The 24,903-nt window shown below is 47.9% G+C and overlaps 1 protein-coding gene across 1 annotated transcript in view; it reads right to left on the reverse strand.

Moving 5' to 3' along the window:
- SYT9 (synaptotagmin 9) overlaps window positions 1–24,903 on the reverse strand; it is a 743,011-nt gene that overhangs the window by 273,537 nt on the left and 444,571 nt on the right. Inside the window, exon 4 of the mRNA XM_073659413.1 lies at window positions 46–166. Coding sequence (XP_073515514.1) covers window positions 46–166 — 121 coding nt within the window. The remainder of the gene's footprint in view (window positions 1–45; window positions 167–24,903) is intronic.

A 24,903-nucleotide genomic window follows, 5' to 3' on the forward strand; every position in this document is an offset into this window, starting at 1 on the left:
AAACAAGCAATCTGCAATTTTCTATGTCAATTGGTGTTTACTCACCAGAAGCCCCTGTGATGTCCATAGCTTTAAGGTTTCTTGCCTTTATGATAGTGATGGTAAGTCTTCCAGCAGTAGGGAGGTAGCAGAGAGAGAACATCAAGTCACCAAGGTCAACATTATCCTAATAAACCAAAAAGAAAACCTTTCAATATTTATCTAATTCAAGCCAGGCCATTTAGCTCATTCCTGACAAGGCACACATTTGTTTTTTTTTGTATGTGTGGTTTAAAGAGCTATGATTTTTTTTTCTCATTTGGATAAAGTAATTTTGCTTCTCTTTTTCATGATACATGAGGATTCATTTTTATGTTACTTTCATACTCTCTTTTGTTGTCCATCTGGCAATATCGGTGGAAAAATATATTAAAGGGAATCTGTCACCACCCTGGGACTTATCTGACCTCTAATATGGGCATACAGGTGATAGAAATGTAAATCTATACCTACCTGTATGCCTCATATTAGAAATCTTGTTGCTGTGAAATGTCTTTTTATTCCTTTTCTGATTTGTTTCAGTCCCGGGGACTGGAAGAAATTCCCGCCTCCTGTGGGAATTACAATGTTTCCCCCCTCCCCTGCATGTCACAGTGCCTGGATTTGGTTGCAGCAACTGCACATCACAGGACACTCTGACATGCTTGGGAGGGGGGAAACATTGTAATTACCACAGGAGGCAGGGATTTCTTCAGAGCCCCGGCTCCATAGCATCAGAAACTTGTAGGAATAAAAAGCAATTTCACAGCAACAAAAAGACAATTAAATCTTTCATTTGGAGCTTGCAATATTTTCTTTAAAAACTAGAAGAAAATTAAAAAAAATGCTTTTCTGCTGAAAAGTAATAAAGAAAAAAACAGACACCTTTCTTCAACTTGTTTTATTTCTGTGTTGAAAGGTTAAAGAGTTAATCCACTAATTTTACATTCATGCCCTATCCTTAGGATAAGTCATGAATGTCTGATCGGCCGGGGTCTGACCACCAGCTCCTCCGCTGATAAGCTTTTTTGGTTGATTCTGTGAGTTATTGGGAGAAGGTAATGCTGGCCGAAAATACTTACTTGTGGAGCTGGCCATCTATTTGTAGTGGCCAGGGCTTGGTACTGCACATATGCCTCCTAGTCAAACCTACAAGTAGACGGCCAGCTCTGCAAGTAAGTACTTCTGGCCGGTGACAGGTGATCAGCGGATGTACCGGGTGTCGAAGTCCGGCCAATTAGACATAGATGAGCTATCCTAAGGATATCTCATCTTTCTGTACTGACTTATTCTTTAAAAAGTTGCAGTAAAAAATCCAAAAATCTGTGTCATGTTCTGTATTAATTGAAGGACTTCAAAATAATTTTATGTACCATATTTTTCAGACTATAAGACTATAAGGTGCGTCTATAGTCCGAATGTTGGGAGGGGGTATTTATGTATATACTGTATATATAATATATATAGTATGTGGAGGGAGCGGTAGTGGAGGAGGAGCAGGGCAGGCAGCTGCTGCCTGTGCAGCCTACAATATCCCCACTGCTAAAGAAAATTAATATTCAGTGCTCCCCACGCCCATGGGCATGGGGAGCACTGAATATTCATTCTCCTTAATAGCCGGCATACAGTGTAACCACAGCGCGGCTCATGCTGCTGCCGGGCGATCGCGTGTGCCTGCTATTAAAGGGCATGAATATTCACCCTCTCCACACCCATGGGAGTGGAGAGGGGTGAATATTCATGTCCTTTAATAGCGGGTACACGCGATCCCTCGGCAGCAGCAGGAACCACGCTGTGGCTATGCTATGTGCCGGCTATTAAGGAGCATGAAGTCACTGCTCCCCACGCAAACAGTCCCGGCGTGGGGAGCAGTGACTTTCCCGGCAGCTGATCTCACCTTGTGAGCTGCGCATGGCAGTGACGCCATACGCAGCTCACGTGGCAAGATCAGTGAGGGCAGACAGGACGCAGCGCTGGAGGAGAGAAAAGGAAGGTGAGTAGGATTATTTTTTTTTATGTGCAGCGTGATAGGGATTAGGGGGGGCATGCATACCAGGATAAGGATGAGGGGGCCATGCATACCAGGATAAGGATGAGGGGGCCATGCATACCAGGATAAGGATGAGGGGGCCATGCATACCAGGATAAGGATGAGGGGGCCATGCATACCAGGATAAGGATGAGTGATGCCATGCATACCAGGATAGGGATGAGGGTGCCATGCATACCAGGATAGGGGTGAGGGGTGTCATGCATAGCAGGATAGGGGTGAGGGGTGTCATGCATAGCAGGATGTGGATTGCTATGCCATGCATACCAAGATAAGGATGAGGGGTACCATGCATACCAGGATAAGGATGAGGGGTGCCATGCATACCAGGATAGGGATGAAGGGTGCCATGCAAACCAGGATAGGGATGAGTGGTGTCATGCATAGCAGGATGTGGATTGCTGTGCCATGCATACCAAGATAAGGATGAGGGGTGCCATGCATAACAGGATAAGGATGAGGGGTGCCTTGCATACCAGGATGGGGATTGCTGTACCATGCATACCAGGGTAGGGATGAGGGGTGCCATGCATACCAGGATAAGGATGGTGGGGTACCATGCATACCAGGATGGTGGGGTGCCATGCATACCAGGATGGTGGGGTGCCATGCATACCAGGATGGAGGGGTGCCATGCATATCAGGATGGAGCAGTGCCATGCATACCAGGATGGGGATGGGGGCCACGTATAATAGGAAGGGGGGGCATATCTACCAGGATGGGGGATATTAACAGAATTTGATGACATTACCCATATACCACTGTCAGCAGCAGACCCCCTCCCCTTTAACAGTGCATTGTGACCACATTTTTTGCTTATATTTTTTTTTCTATTTTCCTCCTCTAAAACCTAGGTGCGTCTTATGGGCCAGTGCTTCTCATAGGCTGAAAAATACGGTATGTTTGCAGTGTTCATGGTATGTACAGTACCAGTGAAAAGTTTAAACACACCTTTGCATGTAATGGTTTTTCTTGTTCTTATTGAGATGTGTACAAAGTAAATTCAGACTGAATGCAGTATAACCACAAAGAAACAGATATGGAAACAAAGAATAATGAAACATGTGTAAAACAAATCATAATGTGAGTTACACCTTAGATTCATCAAAGTACCCCTTTTAGTCTGATGACAGTGACGTGCCCCCTGGGGCCGTGGGGTACTCGGTAGCAGGGCTGGTCCTTTTTGGGGTAGTCACGGTGGCACTGACCTGGTCCGTGGCCCAGGGCGGTCACTGTGAAAAGTCAATTGGAGAAAAAAGATTTGTATGCGGCTATAGGTGGCCGCCGCTGCTATTCAGATCCACTGGGGCTGTTGGTGACGCAGTAAAGATGGTTCAGCTCTCCACGGGTATAGCTAGGCCTCAGGGCAACTCAATAAGGGGATTTAGGGTGTTGGTGTTGTAGTGCAAGGCAGGTGATGCAGTAATTAAGTAAAGGACACAGTAGGGTGCAGTCTTCAAGTGTTTACTCACAGTTCTTATGGAGTTCCAGGTTACAACGGCCAGATTATAACAGCCCACCGAGTCCTCTGTCCTCCGGGGAAGTGATCCAGCCAACTCTCAGATAACTTGGGTGCACTTGAACAGGACCCCTTTCTTATGTACCTTTCCATGTCATCTCTCTCTGCGCTGGCTCTCGCCCTCCTGCCTTGCTCCTCACACACAGAGTCCCGAGCCAGTGGCCACGGGCCTTGTTGGGCGACGTCCTGTCTGTCCCCTTTGTCCTATATGGCCACCTTTTCAGCGAATGTCTGTGGATTTTGGCTACGGCCCATGAAGATACTACAACCTCCGGTTTGCTAGCTGAGTCTTGCAGTCCTCCACTAGTCTGGGGCCGGTCCCCTACTGCGGCCTGATCCCTTCACGGTCAGCGTGAACTCAGGCGCATGGGTGGACTCTGCACTTCCCGTGCCCCTAGGATCCTTTCTCTCTCTGGAGCCTTACTCACTGCTCCGGTGTTCTCTCCTCACACTGGGCCCCTTTGACTGGACCCCCTGATCAGTCTGGACCCTACTCCTCCATGGTCCTCACTTCCTGACTGAACTAACTGACTGCTTCTAGATTGTTCTGCCCTTCCTTTTATACTCTTTCTTCAGTGCTCCCTTAAACTACATCCTCCACCCACTTCCTCTACTTAATTCCATCCCCCTGACAGGGACCTGGCCTGTGCTCTCCCTTATGAGCTATCTGGACCTTCCCTAATGGAGTGGTATAGTGTTGGATGTGAGTGTGTGGGTCCCAGGTAGTGCTCCCTCCTTACCTGAGAGTGGGGTACCACACCTCTGGCTGAGATGCAGTACCTCTGTGGCAACTGGACCCGCAGGGGTGCCACAACAGCTTTGACCTTCTCTCCAGCAAATAGACTATCAGATAGTCAACTGGAATGGCTTCCAATAAACAGGTTTCCATTGTCGAGAGTACATATGGAATCACTGGCTGTTAGAAAGTATTTGCAATCATCAGGTGGATTTGCAGAGGCAGCATTTGCCCAGAATTCAATACTGTGTTGTGCCCTATTCAATAATTGTTGTAAGCCAATACATGACAATAATCACTCAAATAAGTAAAGAGATATGACAGTGCCCCATTACTTCAAAACATAAAGTTAAGTAAATCTTGAAAACTATTAGAACCTTGAAGACATCATCATGTGCAGTCATGAAATCCATCATCTCTGATTAAAGGGAATCTGTCATCCGCCTGGGCGATATCAGACCTCTACTATGGCCATACAGGGTATACAGTGGTGGCCAAAAGTGTTGGCACCCCTGCAATTCTGTCAGATAATACTCAGTTTCTTCCTGAAAATGATTGCAATCCCAAATTCTTTGGTATTATTATCTTCATTTAATTTGCTTGCAAGGAAAAAGCACAAAAGAGAATGAAGTAAAAATCAAATCATTGATCATTTCACACAAAACTCCAAAAATGGGCCAGACAACAGTATTGGCACCCTCAGCCTAATACTTGGTTGCACAACCTTTAGCCAAAATAACTAAGAACAACCGCTTCTGGTAACCATCAATGAGTTTCTTACAATGCTCTGCTGGAATTGTAGACCATTCTTCTTTGGCAAACTGCTCCAGGTCCCTGATATTTGAAGGGTGCCTTCTCCAAACTGCCATTTTGAGATCTCTTCACAGGTGTTCTATGGGATTCAGGTCTGGACTCATTGCTGGCCACCTTAGAAGTCTCCAGTGCTTTCTCTCAAACCATTTTATAGTGCTTTTGGAAGTGTGTTTTGGGTCATTGTCCTGCTGGAAGACCCATGACCTCTGAGGGAGACCCAGCTTTCTCTCACTCGGCCCTACATTATGCTGCAAAATTTGTTGGTAGTCTTCAGACTTCATAATGCCATGCACACGGTCAAGCAGTCCAGTGCCAGAGGAAGCAAGCAACCCCAAAACATCAGGGAACCTCCGCCATGTTTGACTGTAGGGACTGTGTTCTTTTCTTTGAATGCCTCTATTTTTTTCCTGTACACTCTATGTTGATGCTTTTTCCCAAAAAGCTCTACTTTTGTCTCATCTGACCAGAGAACATTCTTCCAAAACGTTTTAGGCTTTCTCAGGTAAGTTTTGGCAAACTCCAGCCTGGCTTTTTTATGTCTTGGGGTAAGAAGTGGGGTCTTCCTGGGTATCCTACCATACAGTCCCTTTTCATTCAGACGCCGACGGATAGTACGGGTTGACACTGTTGTACCCTCGGACTGCAGGGCAGCTTGAACTTGTTTGGATGTTAGTCAAGGTTCTTTATTCACCATCCGCACAATCTTGCGTTGAAATCTCTCGTCAATTTTTCTTTTCCGGCCACATCTAGGGAGGTTAGCCACAGTGCCATGGGCTTTAAACTTCTTGATGACACTGCGCACGGAAGACACAGGAACATTCAGGTCTTTGGAGATGGACTTGTAGCCTTGAGATTGCTCATGCTTCCTCACAATTTGGTTTCTCAAGTCCTCAGACAGTTCTTTGGTCTTCTTTCTTTTCTCCATGCTCAATGTGGTACACACAAGGACACAGAACAGAGGTTGAGTCAACTTTAATCCATGTTAACTGGCTGCAAGTGTGATTTAGTTATTGCCAACACCTGTTAGGTGCCACAGGTAAGTTACAGGTGCTGTTAATTACACGAATTAGAGAAGCATCACATGATTTTTCAAAGGGTGCCAATACTTTTGTCCACCCCCTTTTTTAGGTTTGGTGTGGAATTATATCCAATTTGGCTTTAGGACAATTCTTTTTGTGTTTTTTTCATTGAAGACAAATTAAGTGAAGATAATAATACCAAAGAATTTGTGATTGCAATAATTTTCAGGAAGAAACTGAGTATTATCTGACAGAATTGCAGGGGTGCCAATACTTTTGGCCACCACTGTAGAAAAGTAAGTCTATACATACCTTTATGGCCCATAGCAGAGGTCTGATTGCAGAGAAAAGCACTTTAATCAATTCTTTTTTCCACAGGCTTGGCGTCCGGAGGTTTATAATATCCCCCCCTTCACTGCATGTCACAGGGCCCTGTGACAGGCCCTGTGATGTGCACTGAGCTCCCTGACTTCCGGGCATGTGCAAAGGGCCGCTCACATAGAGCTCACATAGAGTGCGCTTTGCTTCATCCTGGCCCTGTCTACCTATGCTCTGCACCGCAGGTTTCTATTGCACAAGCGCTGGAAAGCGACAGTGACCCCCTGGTGCTTGAGCAATAGAACCCTGCGGTGCAGTGCACAGAGAGACAGTGCAGGATGAATCAAAGCGCGCTCTATGAGAGCGGTGCTTTGCGAATGCCCGGAAGTCAGGGAGCACAGTGCACATCACAGGGCCCTGTGACGTGCAGGGGAGGGGGGGATATGATAATTAAGCAGAGAGGATTTAGGGGAATAGTAAGTGATGCGCCCTCTGGAATGTGGGGTACTTGGTGCCGGGCCAGTCGTTGCTAGGGGAGATGTCACAGTGGCGGTGACCCAGTCCGTGACCCAGGGCGGTCAATCAAAAGGGTGTTATATACAGGGGATTTATAGTTTTTAAATATAGTTCGTGACAGCACCTGTGGTATGCAGTTAAAGGGAGCCGCCGCTGTGGAGCAGGTCCTCTGGAGCTGGTGTGAATGCAGCAGAATTGGTTTAGCTCTCCACAGGTAGAGCTTAGCTCCAGGGCAGTGTAGATGTTAAAGATATTGCTGTAGCAGTTGTGGTGCAGTGTGGTGCAGGGGGTGATGAGGCAGCAGTAATTCACGGAGACAGTGGGGTGCAGTCTTCAGAGTTTACTCACAGTTGTTCAGTGCCTCAGGTTGTACTGTACAGATTTCAGCCTCCCACGTCGTGCTGCGTTCACCAGGCAGGGGTTCAGCAATCCCTCAGGTAATTCAAGAGCACTTAACGGGACCCCCTTCTGTGTGCCTTTCTCAGTCGTCTTCCTACTCTGGCTCTCACCCTCCTGCCCTGCGCCTTACAATCAGTGTCCCAATCCGGTAGCCTCGGGTCTTGTAGGGTGACCTGCAGTCCCCTGGACCCTCTGTGACCACCTTTTTGGCAATGTAATTGTGGCTGTGGCAACTGCACCCTAAAAGTACAGAAGCCTCCGGTTTCTAGCTGAGCCTTGTAGTTCTCAACTAGTTTAGGGGCCGGTCCCCTCTGCAGCTTGATCCCTCCACCGCCCGGTAGATGCGGGCGTATGGTTGGCCTCCAGCACTACCCATACCCCTAGGATCCCTTATGTTCCACTTGTAGCCTTCCTTCCCACTCCTCTCTCTTTCTCTCTCTCTTCTGGGCCTCTCTCACTAGGCCCACTCTGGAGCAGAGCTCGTGCAGAGCCCCTGCTCCCCTCACTTTCCTCATCTAACTGACTCTTCTTTACAAGATGGCTCTCATTTTTATACACCTCCTTCACAAGTGCTCCCCTGATCTTCTACCTCCACCCACACCCACTACATGGTTCCCCCTCACTTGGCTTCCCTCCACTCCAGCCAGGGACCAGGACTGTGCTCTCCCTTAGGAGCAATCTCACCCTGCCCCCACTGAAGTGGAATGTGTTGGATGCAGGTGTTAGGGTCCCGGACAGCGCTCCATCCTTACCTGAGAGTGAGATACCACACCTCTGGGTGAGATGCAGTACCTCTGTGGCGACTGAACCCGCAGGGGGGCCACATAAGCACATAGGCGGTGATTGCTTGGCGTCCCCTGGACACCAAGCCTGTGGAAAAAAGAATTGATTAAAGTGCTTTTCTCTGCAATCAGACCTCTACTATAGGCCATACAGGTAAGCATATATTTACTTTTCTATAACCTGTATGCCCATAGTAGAGGTCTGATATCACCCAGGGGGTAACAGATTCCCTTTAAATTTGTTCTGATGTGAACCGCCTTAGTAAGTCCAAGAGTTATCTCTCTGATGAGCTTATACTCTACAGTAGTCATGGGCATTGCTAGGGTCTTAAAGATCAGGGGCCCAAGCCCCAAAGTACGTTTTCCCCATACAACCTCCCAGACACTTAAAAGAGGACCTATACATACTGTATATAATTAAAAATACCACTGTTGCTAACCTAAAATGCACAATGCAAAGACCAATATTATCAAAATTACTACTATACAAGGCAAAAATAATACTGCTACACAATGTCTTCTACCATCACCACTACACCACTACACAGCGAGTACATAATATTATAATATGACCATCGCCTCTACATAAAAAAAACACACTGTACCAAGACCATCTGACTTCTCACATTTCCAGCACCGTCCCCATCTATTCCCAACCTCCAAGTAACAAATACCCTTGAGTATCCCCATTAATTAATAATGCCCCTCCCCCAAAGTAATAATGCCCAGTTAACCGCTTCCCAAAGGCCCACTGTACATAAACGTTGGTGCTGCCTGGGCTCTGTGCAGCGCCGACGTTTATGAATGGTCGGTGGTCCCGCAGCCCTCAGTACCCCCAGGGTCCTGCAAGCGCTGCGGGTGCGGTGCATAGCGACAGCTCTGACAGGGGACATCATAGAGACCAGATTGGATCAGGTCCCAATGATGTTAACCCTTTGCTATCTTCTATATGCCGCGATCTATAGTGATCGCGGCATTTAGAAGATAGTGAGAGGAGAGGGGGTCGTCCACTTACCTCTCCGACGGCCCCCTGATGTCTGACAGGACCAGCCGTTGTCATGGCAGCCGGAGGTCACATGACCGCCTCCGGATCTGCCATGTATGGTGTCCTGCTAGACTCAGCCTGCAGCTGAAGTCTAGCAGGAGACACTGACTGTGAAACTGTCAGCAAAGTTCTCATGCAATGCAATACATGTCTATTGCATTGCATGAGAACAGTGATTAGAAAAATAAAAATTAATGTCCCATATAGGACTAAGAAAAATGTAAAAAAAAGTCTAAAAAATGTTTTCAAACTGTTAAAAAAATCACAAAATAAATAAAAATAAATAAATAAAATATTAAACCAATAAATCCGTATATTTATGCAAAAACAAAAAAAGTTCACATATTTGGTATTGCCGCATCCAAAACAACCCGATCTATAAAACTGTCACACTAATTAACTCCTTCTGTGCACACCATAATAAAAATAAATAAAAAAAGGAGCAAAAACCTATGCTTTTTCATCATATCGCCAAACAAAAAGTGGAAAAAAATGCGATCAAAAAGCAAAATGGAAATAAAAATGGTACTGCTGAAAACGTCATCTTGTTCCACAAAAAAAAAGCCGCCATACAGCCGAAAAATAAAAAAGTTATAGCTCTCAGAATAAAGCGATGCAAAAAAAAATTTTTTTCTATAAAATTGTTTTATTGTGTAAAAGCAGCAAAACATAAAAAAAATATACAGCAAGTGTTGTATCGCTGTAAACGTATTGACCCGAAGAATAATGCTGCCTTATCACTTTTACCACACGCAGAATGGCATAAAAAAAAAACCTCAAAAAACAATTCCTGAATTGTTGGTTTTTGTTAATTTTACCTCCCAAAAAACGGAATAGAAAGCGATCAAAAAATGTCACGTACCCAAAAATGGTACCAATAAAAATGTAAACTCGTCCCACAAAAAGCAAGCCATCACATGACTCTGTCGGCCGAAATATGGAAAAATTATAGCTGTCAAAATATGGCGATGCAAAAACTAGATTTTGCAAAAAAGGCATCTCTTAGTGTGTGACAGCTGTCAATCATAAAAACCCGATATAAATCTGGTATCTCTGTAATCGCACCGACCTGAAGAATAAAGTAATCTCATCACTTATACTGCACGAGGAACGGCGTAAAAAATAAATAAAACCAATTCTTCACCTGCTACTGATTTGTTTATTATGTCTCCCAAAGATCGCGGTAAGGCTCTGCTCACATTTATCCTGCGCTCTGCGCTGAGCACTTACACCAGAGTTTCCGTGTAAATCTCTGAAATACGTGATTCAGATGGAACCCATGACGGAAGATTCCCTGTAATGAGGCAGATATAGGCCACTGTGGATACTGTCTGGCCTGTGATCTGACGGTGTCAGTCTTTTTAGGCGTGCATAAAAGTGCGGTTGGCCACAGTTTTGTGCTCTTCTGAAAAAAAGGACACCGCCTAAACAGAGGCCAGATGGAGTCCAGAGTAACTCTGCTGCCTCATTACAGTGAATGGATCCCGCAGGGGTTTCATCTGAATTACATCACTTGGAAATTTAGATGGAAACTCCGATGTAAGTGGTCAGCCTAGATCGCCGGATAAATGTTACGTAAAATGTTCCCAATAAAAGGTTCAACTCAGTCCTCAAAAAAAGCTAGTCCCCACTTAGGTCCGTTATCTGTTAAAAATACAAGGGACTTCCAAGTTACTGGTAGCAGAAAGGCTCTGGAAAAGCAAAATGGCCCTTGCCCCCCAAAGAAATTCAGAAAATGTTGTGCTCCCAAATCCAAATGCCTATTCTACAATCATTTGTTCTCCAATTGTCAAATAGTGCTCCATCCCTCCCAGATCTCGCCGTATGGCTAAGCGGTACGATACAACCACATATGGGGTATTGCCACTTTTAGAAGAAATTGTGTGACACATTTCAGCACCATTTTTACCCATTGCCCTGTGTGAAAATGTAAAATCTGAGGGTAAAACATTTTATTGTGGTAAAAATATAATTATGTTTTCTTCACTGCCCAATGGTATAAATTTAAAAATTAAAAAATACTCACTACCTCACTAGATGAATTCCCTGAGAGGTGTAGTTTACAAAATGGGGTCACTTGTGGGGGTTTCTGCTGTTTCGGCATGTCAGCGACTCTTCAAATGTGACATAATAATAATAATAATAATTTTTATTTTTATAGCGCCAACATATTCTGCAGCACTTTACAAATTTTAGGGGGGACTTATACAAACAATACAGAATAAACATAACTCATATCGAAAGGAGTGAGGGCCCTGCTCACAAGTTTACAGTCTATGAGGAAATGGGGGAGACACAAAAGGTAGAATGTACATATATTGTATAATGCAGCCTTGATATACTAAATAGGATAAATAATAATACATGGACTGGTCGCCTGCCAGTATGTGTACAGTCCTGACCTAGGCTATTATGTGCATGGTTGGTATGAACCTGAAATTGAAGAAGATTTTAATATGAGGTAAAACTGGGACGAACAACTGGGATGGACAGATAGTGTGTGGAGGCGATACACCAGTCTAAAGAAATGGTTTTTAGGGTCTGCTTGAAACTGTGGGTATTGGGAATTAATCGAACTGTCCTGGGTAGTGCATTCCAAAGAAATGGCGCAGCACGTGAGAAATCTTGGAGATGGGAGTGAGAAGTTCGGATTATGGAGGATTTAAGTTTTAAGTCACTGGCAGAACGGAGGGCACGTGTAGGGTGGTAGACTGAGACAAGGGAGGAGATGTAGGGGGGTACTGAAGCATGGAGCGCTTTGTGGGTAAGCATGATAAGTTTAAATTGAACTCTATATTGGATGGGTAACCAATGCAATGACTGGCACAGGGAAGAGGCATCAGTGTAGCAGTTGGCGAGGAATATGATCCTGGCTGCTGCGTTAAGGACGGATTGGAGAGGGAAGAGTTTAGTAAGAGGGAGCCCGATAAGTAGAGAGTTGCAGTAGTCCAGACGAGAATGAATAAGAGCGACAGTAAGAGTTTTTGCTGAGTCAAAGGTGAGAAAAGTCCTGATTCTTGAGATGTTTTTGAGGTGTAGATGACACAAGCGAGCAAGTGATCTGATGTGAGGAGTGAAGGAAAGATCTGAGTCAAATATGACCCCAAAACAGCGGGCTTGTTGCTGGGGAGTAATGGTTGAGCCACAAACGGAAATGGCAATATCGGGCACAGGTAGGTTAGTGGAGGGAGGATATACGAGTAGTTCAGTTTTTGACAGATTCAGTTTTAGACAGAGGGAGGACATAATGTTAGGCACAGCAGAAAGACAATCACTGGTCTTTTGTAGTAATGCAGGGGTGATGTCCGGAGCAGAGGTGTATAATTGGGTGTCATCAGCATAGAGATGACATGGTGCATTGGTGTCAGCAACCTATCCCAGCCAACATAGTGCTCCTTTCTCTTCCGAACCCTGCCGTACACCAAAGCAGTGGTTTTCCCCCACTTAAGGGGTATCGGCATACTCAGGAGAAATTTCACAACAAATTTCATGGTGAAATTTCTCCTGTTATCCTTATGATAATGCAAAATTAGGGGATGAAAAACATTTTTTGTGGGAAAAATGTGAAAATTTTATTTTTACGGCTCAATATTATAAACTTCTGTGAAGCACCTGGGGGTGCAAGGTGCTCACCACACATCTAGATAAGTTCCCTAAGGGGTTTAGTTTCCAAAATGGTGTCACTTGTGGGGGGTTTCCACTGTTTAGGCACATTAGGGGCTCCCCAAATGTGACATGGCGTCCGCTAATTATTCAAACAAATTTTACATTCAAAAAGTCAAATGGCGCTCCTTGCCTTCCGAACCCTGCAGTATACCCAAATAGTGGTTTTCTCCCCACATATGGGGTATCGGCATTAGAGATGAGCGTTGTTCTACTCGAACTGTTCGCCAATCTCAAATTCGAGCTGTTTTGGGCAGTGTTCGAGCCGTTCGGCGAACACGAACAATTTGAGAAAAATTCGGCTGTTCGCGGTTATGTTCGATAACTGTTCGTGCACCTGACGCGCCCCTGGGCCTGTGTCGCGCTGCGTTGCGCACGCGGGAGCTTACCCGGAGCCGGATCCGTTGAGGGTTGTAGTCTCGTGGCGGTGACCCGGTCCGTGCCCAGGGAGTCAAACTGGACGGCAGTCTATGAGTAGTAAATGGTTGATGACTACGCCACCCGTTGAGTGCAGCCAGGGAGCTGCTGCTGCAGGGCAGACCGCTGAGGCCGATGGTAGGATTGTGCAGCGTGATAGTATAACCCCCAACGGGAGGGGTATGGCCTCAGGGCAGCCGACGTCGATGATGGGGGTAGCAGGAACCACTCAGAGACGGTACGGTGTAGTTCAGGGTCTTTACTGGTAACAACGATAGACCCTCCCGGAGTACTTGCTAGCGAACGGGGCCTGGTCAGTCCTTGAGCAGATGGGATCTCCCCTGGCCAGGCGTAGTTGTAGGCCTCCCAAACTGACTGTTCTCTTCTGGCTACCTTGCTAGAGGCTGATGTAAGTAGCCCACGTCCCTGAGTGTACCGTGTGGTGCTCACCCGTATGGCCGGTGACTCGGGGCCTTCTAATGGCTTCCGCCCCACGATGGCGGTGCTGGTCCCACGCGTGTGACCGTGCCTTCGGGCTTCTGGGCCAGAGGACCTGAAATCCCCTGCCTGATGGATTCTGCTGCTGGGTAGGAGTTAGTCCCCACAGCCTCGGACTCCGGGTCCGGTAAGAAATCTTCTCAGTCAGGGCGAGCTCTGCAGCTGCCAGCCCCTGACTCCTTGTAACTCTGCTGTTTCTTCCTATGCTGCTTCTTGTCTCTACTCTCCTAGACTGACTAACCCTGCCTCAGCCCTGGGTTTATACAGGGGAAGTCCTTCCCCTCCCAAGACTGGGCAGGAGGTGTGGCATGCACAGGATCCCTGACCAAAGGACCTCCCACCTGCTCTCAGACATAACATTACATTACTGTGGAAACCAGACCCCTGGGGTGCCACATTCCCCCCTAGTAAAATTTAGTACTCCGGGACTAAACACATTTAGAAAAAACATAACAAGGTAAAAACATTAATAATACAATAAGAAAACATATAAAGATGGTTACGGAGTGTCCGCAACCGGGTGCAGTCTCTGAAGAAAGCAAGGTGTCCATTTCACCAACACAAGGAGACGTAACCAGGTAGGGGTCTGTCCTACCCCGAGTCCTTAACAGTCTCTAGTCCATCCTGGGTTACGCTCCAACTATGTACAAGGATTCCCGGTAAATCCACCAAGGATTCCTAAAAATAACTGGAAACACAAAATTATACACAAGCAACAAGACACAGAAAAACATAAATAAAACAATTTATACACTTCAAATTCTCCAGCGTGCGGGTAACTGGCCTCTAGTGGCCCTAGTGGACCTACGGAGCTGACTGTCTGGCCCTGAACTACAGGGTGTAGGAGCTGTCAAGGGTAAACTGGGCAGCTGTCTACCGGCTCTTTGTCTCACTAGGGGTACGGCAGGCTCACTATAAGCAGAGGGTTGATTCTCCTGTTCTGCTTGTGTGGAGTCTTCTGCCTCCTGGACCGGCTGTTCTTCCAGCTCTACCCGTTGCTCCGTAGGTTCTTGGGATGATGGTTGGAGGAAGGTGAGTACGGGTACCACAACTGCACCATTGACTTGAGTCCAAGACCGAGGGAAGTCCCCGAGCACGGTACTAACCATATCTTCCCTTTCTTCCACGGGTCGATGGTCTTCTTGTTCCTCTTCAGGGTTCCTCAGTTGTTCGGGACACTTCTTCAGATGGTCCCGGGATACAATGGCTGTGGTTTCCCCTCCGTCTTTACTGATGGTACAGACCTTCGGGTTCTCGTGGCTTGAGGGCAGTACGGTGTACGGGTCCTTCTCCCACTGGTTGTCCAACTTGTGGAGCCGTCTCTTCCTCTTCAAGACCTGCTCTCCGGGTACCAGGGGAACAGCGGGAGCATACTGGTTGTAAGTCTTCTCTTGTCTTTCCCTAGCCTGACAGAGACTTCGCTCCACGCTCTCCTGTACTCTCCGGTACTGCTGCTGCCCCTCTGTGTCCCAGTCTGTTTCTGGTGAAGTGTCCTCGGGTGTCAGGACTCCCATTTCCAGGTCAACAGGCAACTTACCAGGTCTTGCCCTCATTAGGTAAGCCGGGGTACAGTTGGTGGAACCTACCGGGATGTGGTTGTATAGGTCCACCAGATCGGGCAACTTCTCAGGCCACAGACTGCGTTCTTCCAGGGGCAACGTTTTTAGAAGATCCATTACCACCTGGTTCATTTTCTCACAAAGTCCATTAGTTTGCGGATGGTAGGGTGTCGTCCTTATCTTCCGGCAGCCATACAGATTGCAGAATTCCTGGAAGACCTCCGCTTCAAAGGCAGGTCCCTGGTCCGTCAGCACTTGGTCCGGGTACCCGTGTGGACGGCAAAAGTGCTGCTGGAAGGCTCTAGCTGCTGTTTGAGCCGTTAAGTCCTTGACGGGGACGACAACCAGAAACCGGGAGTAATGATCCACGATGGTTAACGCGTAGACGTAGCCACTTCTGCTCGGGGTCAGTTTTACATGATCCAAGGCTACCAGTTCCAACGGTTGCCGGGTGACGATGGACTGCAGGGGAGTCTTCTGGCTGGCGCGGTCCTTCCTTCTCAGGTTGCACGGGCCACAATCTCTGCACCACTTCTCAATGGTTCCCCTCATGCCTACCCAGTGGAATCGCTCGCGCAGCAGGAACTCCAGCTTCTTCCACCCGAAGTGTTCAGCTCCGTCGTGGTATGCCTCCATCACCATGGCTGCGTCTCTTCGTGGCACCACTACTTGCCAGAGTAGTTCATGCGTCCGGGAGTTAACCATTCTGCGGCACAACTTCCCCTTGTAAAGGAACAGTCGACTCTTCTCTGCCCATAGTTGTTTGGCTTCCTCCGGAGCGTCTGGTTCAAGGCAAGCCTCCGGGCGAGTCAGCATCTCCTTCACCAGTCGGACGGCAGGGTCGCTGTCTTGCATTTCCGCCCAGTTGTAGTGAGGTAAGGGGTTCAACGTAACAGCCTGCTTACTCCTTACCCGGTGGGAATACTGGATAGTCCCATGACGGTGGAACGCAGGGAGTTCAACTTCTTCCAGTCCCTCCGGATCTTCTCCTCCGTCCGGCAGGTTGGGCATCCTGGACAGGGCGTCCGCGTTGGTATTGGAGCGCCCTGCCCGGTATTTGATTGTGAACTCGTAGTTGGACAGACGGGCCATCCACCTCTGCTCCAGGGCACCGAGTCTTGCCGTGTCCAGGTGTGTCAGCGGGTTGTTATCCGTGTACACGGTGAACCGGGAAGAAGCGAGGTAATGCTTAAAGCGCTCAGTGATTGCCCATACTACGGCCAGGAACTCTAGCTTAAATGAGCTGTAATTCTCGGGGTTCCTTTCAGTGGGTCGCAGTTTTCGGCTGGCGTAGGCGATTACTCGTTCCTTCCCCTGCTGGATCTGGGACAGTACAGCTCCTAGCCCGATGTTACTGGCGTCGGTGTAGAGGATAAAGGGCTGACTATAATCCGGGTACGCCAGGATTTCGTCCCCCGTGAGGGCCATCTTCAGCTGGCGGAAGGACTCTTCTTCCAGCTCCTCCCATTTGAAGGGCGGCTTCTGGTTCTTGGCCTTCCGGGACTGGCCTATCAGGAGGTCCTGCATAGGTGCTGCCTTTTTGGTGAAACCGGGAATAAACCTTCGGTAGTAGCCTACCAACCCGAGGAACTGCCGCACTTCTTTTACGCTGGAGGGGCTTGGCCATCCCTTAATTGCGGTGATCTTATCAGGGTCGGGAGCCACTCCGTCAGCGCTCACCACGTGTCCCAGGTACTGCACCTTTGGTTTCAGGAGGTGACACTTGGAGGGTTTCACCTTTAGGCCGTAACTCGCCAGAGCTTCGAACACCTCCGCCAGGTGTTTCAGGTGGTCCTCATAAGTCTTGGAATATACGATGACATCATCCAAGTACAACAGGACCGTCTCGAAGTTTCTGTGGCCTAGACAGCACTCCATTAATCGTTGGAAGGTTCCTGGGGCGTTGCAGAGTCCGAACGGCATGCAGGTGAACTCGCTAAGTCCCATCGGGGTGGTGAATGCGGTCTTCTCCCGGTCCGCCTCTGCTACAGGAACCTGCCAGTACCCACTAGTGAGATCCAAGGTAGAGAAGAAGTTAGCAGATCTTAAAGCAGCCAATGACTCCTCTATCCTTGGTAAGGGGTACGCATCCTTGTGTGTGATACGGTTAATTTTCCGGTAATCTACACACATCCTCATGGTGTTGTCTTTCTTTTTGACTAAAACTAGTGGGGCTGCCCAGGGGCTACAGCTATCCCGGATTACCCCAGCCTCCTTCATGTCTCTAAGCATCCCCTTGGCGTGTTGGTAATGTGCAGGGGGTACGGGTCGATACCTCTCTTTTATGGGAGGATGATCTCCCGTGGGGATGCGGTGTTCTACCCCCTTGACTCGCCCGAAGTCTAACGGGTGTTTACTAAACACTCTCTCATACTCTTGAACCACCCGATAGACTCCTTGTTTCTGGTGTGAGGGAGTGGAGTCAGTACCCAGATGTAGTTGCTGACACCAGTCCTCCATGTCTTTCTTAGAGCCGTTACCTTCCTCCGGGTGAGATGGAGGCAAGGGTTCCACAGATTGTATAGAATTTTGATTAGTGGTATATAATTTGGCTAGCGTGGCATACCGGGGCAGGTACACTTCCCTCTCCCCGATATTTATTATGCGAACGGGCACCCTCCCATGGCGTACATTGACCACCCCCCGTACTGTCAAAATGGTGGGCCTACTGTCTGAGTAAACTGGTCCTACCATTGCCTGGTAATCTCTACCTCTCAGACCAATAGCTGCCCGGCACCAAATCATCATTTCACTTTTTGGGGGCATGGCAATAGGAAAAGGGTCACACATTCTTACGCTACCAATCTCACCGCCGGAGAGTTCCACTTGTTGCCGTTGCATCAGTGCCCGGATCTCTTTCTGGAGCACCCGCTGCTCGCCGGAGCTGGCATTCTTGGCAACCTGCTGTAAAAGGAAAATCACGTCTGCAAGACAATTTTCAATTACATTAGTTCCTAGAGTTATTTTTGGGTGACTCTCATGTTTGTCAATATCTACAATGATCAGTCCCTGTGCGGCCAGTTCGACTCTACCAATTTTGATGGTCACCTCTTTAAATCCGATCTGTGGCACGGGCTGACCATTGCTGGCGATGATACTCAAGTCGTCGTCAGGGTAGCAGGTAATATCCGAGTCATTCCAGTACTGCTTGAAGAGCACGTACGGGATGGTGGTGACCTGTGACCCGGTGTCCAGTAGGGCACTCATGGGAATGCCATCCAGTACCACAGGCAAGACTGGACGTCCTCCCACATATCTGTCGCGCCAGTTCGATGGGCCTGGTGATCTTTTTCCTGGGGGTTGGCCCTCTACCCCAGGTTGTGCCCGTTTAAAGAACAGTACCTTGCCATATGTCCGGGTTGATTGCAGCGGCGGCAGATGGGTCGTCCGTCCTCACTGTATCGGTCACTGGGTCTTCCTCTGGCCGGTGGGGTCCTCCTTGGTCGACGCCACGGGATGTCCTCCGGTCCGGATGCCAGCTGGATCTTCCCTGGGGTGGAAGCCTGTAAAGACTGCACAGTTCGGGTTAGCGCAGCAACGCTCTTAGCTAGCTCTTGGACCTGATGGTGTAGGTCTGGAGCCGGGTCATTGTCCAAAGCCTGCGCATCAGCTCCCACAGGCCCTGCTGACAAGGGCGCCGCCTCCTGGTAGTAAGTGGTAGTGGGGCGTCTGTGGGTCACAAAGCCACCTGGTGCCGGTTCTCGGAGCACCCGGATGGCTCTGTCCTTGAACTGTGCAAATTCCAGATGAGGGTCCTGTAAGGCCATTGCCTGCAACTGGGTTCGGTGGGCATTGCAATATAAACCCTCTATAAATTGTTCGGTCAACAGCCTGTCCTCGTTTCCCACTCCATTAGGGTCGGTCTGCTTAATGGCCCTCAGGGCCTCTTGTAGGTTTAGTGCATAGTCCCTTATACTCTCATGCGCTCGCTGCTTGCACCCGTAGAATCTAAGCTTAATCTCGGCTGAGGTGCGGGTATCAAAGGTGTCCTTCAGCCGGGTTAGTATCCCTGCGACAGTCTTCCTCCCAGGTGGCCAGGATTTTACTTCCCTTTTGGCTGCCCCGGTTAGTTGGGCCACCAGGATGCTCACCTTTTGCTCTTCTGTGAGGGGGTACACCTGGAAGAGGCTATCCAGCTTTTCTCTAAAGTCATGCAGGGTATGTGACTCCCCTGAGTACTGGGGTAGCCAAGCTGCTCCCGGGATATAGGGCATGGTGAAGGGCATAACTGCAGCAGCGGTGGCGCTAGCGGGGGTTGAGGCAGTGAAGCTCTCCTCCGTATCCGACATCTTCCTCCCCCCTAGTGGACCGTGGCCTACCTTGCGATGATCCTGTTCCGTAGGCCGCGGCTCTGCAGTGGATCGTCAGGGTTGAGGACCTTCCGTCGCGCTCCGGTGACGTCGGCGTCTGCTGGGCTCCTTCCAGGACCTTACGCAACGTCCGGACGTGAGGCGGGGCTTCAGTTCTCGCGCGCTTTCGGAGTCCACGCCCCTCTTCTTCCCGCGCGGCGTCCTCAAGATGGCGTCCAATGGCGGGAAAACTCCACGGATGGCGGGAAGAAGGCAGAAGATGGCGCCGGATGGCGGGAAACTTCACCGATGGCGGGAAGATGGCTGAAGATGGCGCCGGATGGCAGGAATCTTCACCGATGGTAAGTTTGAAAAGTCTCTTTTTCAGGCACGCAGTACCCGGTGGTTGCGGGCACGAAATCCTGCCGACTACGCCAAAGTTGACGCGCCCCTGGGCCTGTGTCGCGCTGCGTTGCGCACGCGGGAGCTTACCCGGAGCCGGATCCGTTGAGGGTTGTAGTCTCGTGGCGGTGACCCGGTCCGTGCCCAGGGAGTCAAACTGGACGGCAGTCTATGAGTAGTAAATGGTTGATGACTACGCCACCCGTTGAGTGCAGCCAGGGAGCTGCTGCTGCAGGGCAGACCGCTGAGGCCGATGGTAGGATTGTGCAGCATGATAGTATAACCCCCAACGGGAGGGGTATGGCCTCAGGGCAGCCGACGTGGATGATGGGGGTAGCAGGAACCACTCAGAGACGGTACGGTGTAGTTCAGGGTCTTTACTGGTAACAACGATAGACCCTCCCGGAGTACTTGCTAGCGAACGGGGCCTGGTCAGTCCTTGAGCAGATGGGATCTCCCCTGGCCAGGCGTAGTTGTAGGCCTCCCAAACTGACTGTTCTCTTCTGGCTACCTTGCTAGAGGCTGATGTAAGTAGCCCACGTCCCTGAGTGTACCGTGTGGTGCTCACCCGTATGGCCGGTGACTCGGCCTTCTAATGGCTTCCGCCCCACGATGGCGGTGCTGGTCCCACGCGTGTGACCGTGCCTTCGGGCTTCTGGGCCAGAGGACCTGAAATCCCCTGCCTGATGGATTCTGCTGCTGGGTAGGAGTTAGTCCCCACAGCCTCGGACTCCGGGTCCGGTAAGAAATCTTCTCAGTCAGGGCGAGCTCTGCAGCTGCCAGCCCCTGACTCCTTGTAACTCTGCTGTTTCTTCCTATGCTGCTTCTTGTCTCTACTCTCCTAGACTGACTAACCCTGCCTCATCCCCGGGTTTATACAGGGGAAGTCCTTCCCCTCCCAAGACTGGGCAGGAGGTGTGGCATGCACAGGATCCCTGACCAAAGGACCTCCCACCTGCTCTCAGACATAACATTACATTACTGTGGAAACCAGACCCCTGGGGTGCCACACACCAAAATCATAACTGGATTTTTTCTCAGTAATGATGAAAATTAATGTTAATACGCAGTTTGAGTGTACAGCGGGGTGGGGGGAGGGGTAGGGGATGGATCTCTGCAGGAACAATGAAGATCTCCATTTTTTTTTCTCTTTCCCGCATTTGCAGTGGGGAGGTGCAATCTGTCAGCCTATCAGCAGCGGACACACGGAGCGAAGTGCTTTTTTTCACACAAGCAAGGGCATGTGTCATTGGCAGTGTATGTCACATGTCCTTGCCCTATAAGACCAAGCCATTTTCCCCGTCGCCACCATTTTCTCACTGCTGCAGCTGCGTGTTAGACGGCACCGCTGTTGCTGTGTGCGCTATACCTTGTTAATTTCAAGCCAATTTTCGCACAAATCTACAGATAGCTTGGGAGTAGGGAATAGTTGTGATTGCAGTCCTTTTAAGGACTAGGTTACAGCATTTCCTACGACTTTTATCAGGCAGGTCTGTGCTCTTAAATAGATAGATTGTGGGAGTAAAGACTAATTGTAATTGGAGTCCTTTTCAGGACTAGGTTACATCAGTTCCTATCAGTTTTTGCCAGGCAGGTCTGTGCCAGTGCTGTGCAAGTTTTTTTCACAGCATTTGGCTGAATCTAGCAAAGCTAATCCTTTTTGGCCTATTGCAGAGTGTGTTAGTCAGTGGAGTAGCCTATCTGTGTTGCAAGATATACCACCTGTGTATAGAATACCAATTTTTTTACTGCACCTAGTGAAGTAAAATCTTTTGGGCATAGCATCATTCTATTAGTCCATCTATACTGACCTCCATCAGGTTGCAAATTGAATAAAAATTTTTTCTGCATCTAGCTCTGAAAAAATATTGGGCTTCTAGCTGTGTGTGGGACTTGTTGTATTAGTCCATCTATACTGACCTCCATCAGGTTGCAAACTGAATATATTTTTTTCTGCATCTACCTCTGAAAAAATATTGGGCTTCTAGCTGTGTGTGGGACTTGTTGTATTAGTCCATGTATGCAGACCTCCATCAGGTTGCAAACTGAATATATTTTTTTCTGCATCTACCTCTGAAAAAATATTGGGCTTCTAGCTGTGTGTGGGACTTGTTCTATTAGTCCATCTATACTGACCTCCATAAGGTTGCAAACTGAATATAATTTTTTTCTGCATCTACCTCTGAAAAAATATTTGGCCTTCTAGCTGTGTGTGGGACTTGTTCTATTAGTCCATCTATACTGACCTCCATAAGGTTGCAAACTGAATATAATTTTTTTCTGCATCTACCTCTGAAAAAATATTTGGCCTTCTAGCTGTGTGTGGGACTTGTTCTATTAGTCCATCTATACTGACCTCCATAAGGTTGCAAACTGAATATAATTTTTTTCTGCATCTACCTCTGAAAAAATATTTGGCCTTCTAGCTGTGTGTGGGACTTGTTCTATTAGTCCATCTATACTGACCTCCATAAGGTTGCAAACTGAATATAATTTTTTTCTGCATCTACCTCTGAAAAAATATTTGGGCTTCTAGCTGTGTGTGGGACTTGTTCTATTAGTCCATCTATACTGACCTCCATAAGGTTGCAAATTCAAAATAATTTTTTGTCTGCATCTACCTCTGAAAAAATATTTGGCCTTCTAGCTGTGTGTGGGACTTGTTCTATTAGTCATCTATACTGACCTCCATCAGGTTGCAAATTCAAAATAATTTTTTGTCTGCATCTACCTCTGAAAAAATATTTGGCCTTCTAGCTGTGTGTGGGACTTGTTCTATTAGTCCATCTATACTGACCTCCATAAGGTTGCAAACTGAATATAATTTTTTTCTGCATCTACCTCTGAAAAAATATTTGGCCTTCTAGCTGTGTGTGGGACTTGTTCTATTAGTCCATCTATACTGACCTCCATAAGGTTGCAAACTGAATATAATTTTTTTCTGCATCTACCTCTGAAAAAATATTTGGCCTTCTAGCTGTGTGTGGGACTTGTTCTATTAGTCCATCTATACTGACCTCCATAAGGATGCAAACTGAATATAATTTTTTTCTGCATCTACCTCTGAAAAAATATTTGGCCTTCTAGCAGTGTGTGGGTCTCATTGTATTAGGCCATCTATACCAAGCTCCACCAGCTTTTCAATTAATAATAATTTTTCGCTGCATCTAGCCCTGAAAATAATTTTTCTTCCCAATAGTGGTAGCAATAGAAATATGGGGCGCGCTCCTGGCTTACAAAAATATACGCTTCATAACAAAAAACACCAGCTTAGCGCACTGCATTAATAAGATGGCATCATCGTCTCTCCCAGTGCTAGGCCTACTACCCAGGCTAGCATTCCTGTGCCTAAAACACAATGTATGGGTCCGCGCTAGCCACTATGCTGAGGGGTCTAAAGCTGCTGCTAACGCTTTATAACAATTCAATTGGCAGATTTTCACAGAGCTCTTCCACAATGCCCACCCATCGGGACAACAGTTGCCCACCTTCCCTATGGGATCTAGTGGCGAATAGTTGATGCCATTAATCAGAGCGTCAGTTGCCCCGTCGACGTGGCAAGCATACGGTAAGGCATGGGAAGAGTGGACACGACTAGTAGCAGGCAGACGGGTTGACCAATGTGAACAAGCCAGATCACAAGTCACCATAGAATTTCTCCACCAGCTAATGATGAGGGGCATATCAGGGGCGTCAGCGCAGCGGTGTCTGACCGGAGTAGCATTTCACTTCCAACTACTGAATTGGGGAGATGTGACAAAGATTCCTCATCAGACAATCCATAAAAGGGTGGAAAAGGGGTCAGCCAAGTCAGGAGTGTAGACGTCCCGTCCCGTGTCACTAAAACTGATTTCTCACATCATATCCCTAACACCATTAACATGACACTCACAATTTGAAGCAACACTACTGTCTACTGCATTTGTGATCGCCTTCTTCGTGTTGCTATGCATAAGCGAATTAGTCCCTCAATCCAAAATTAGCACCAGTGGAGGCTTATTACACCAGGACGTAGTCATAGCCAATAATGCAATACGTCTACGCATACACAAATCGAAAATGGTTCCAGTGGGCAGGGGCACTTGGGTACTTCTACAACCCACAAACGGTACACTGAGTCAGGTAACAATAGTAAAACCATATCTAATCATCAGATCACAAAGTAATTTGTTCCTATCACACATTGATGGGACGCCATTAGCAAGATACCAGTTCCAAGCTATATTTAATAAATGCATAACATCGGCAGGGAACCACCCCAAAGATTACGGGACACACTCATTCCGCATAGGCGCGGCCACAGAAGCAGCAAGAGCAGGACTGTCAGAAACGGAAGTTCAGAGGATAGAGAGATGGTGATCCACGTGTTTGGCAAGATACATAAGACCGGACTTGTTATCCTAACGTGGTTTGTTTCTTTTACAGGTGACTCTAAGCCAAGAGTGTGGGTGATAGGCCACTCGTATATATATTGGGCAGATTAAAGGGCGAAAGTCCGCCCAGGCGGGAGGAAATTAGAGTTTCATAACACATATTTCAACTGGAGAGGTATTAGAGGCCTGCTATGGCCACAGGTACTAATGGAGGTAATCAAGGTAGGGAGAGAGGCAAGATGTCTGGTCATCTTAGTTATACAGGCCGGGGGAAACAACCTAGGTCATCACAAGAGCGCATAACTAATGGCAATAATGAAACTAGACACTGAGCGCTTCAGAGAATTTTTCACAAAACTAGCTATAGTATGGTCAGAGATTGTGCCGATAGCGGTATGGCAAGGTGCGCGAGACATCACGGCCATCGAACGGACAAGGCGGGTAATAAATATTCGGATGGCAAAATTTAGAAGAGACAGAGGCGGT

This window comes from Phyllobates terribilis, unplaced genomic scaffold (genome assembly GCF_046119375.1).
Source record: "Phyllobates terribilis strain yellow unplaced genomic scaffold, ASM4611937v1 Scaffold_13__5_contigs__length_258822181, whole genome shotgun sequence".
NCBI classification, from domain to species: domain Eukaryota; kingdom Metazoa; phylum Chordata; class Amphibia; order Anura; family Dendrobatidae; genus Phyllobates; species Phyllobates terribilis.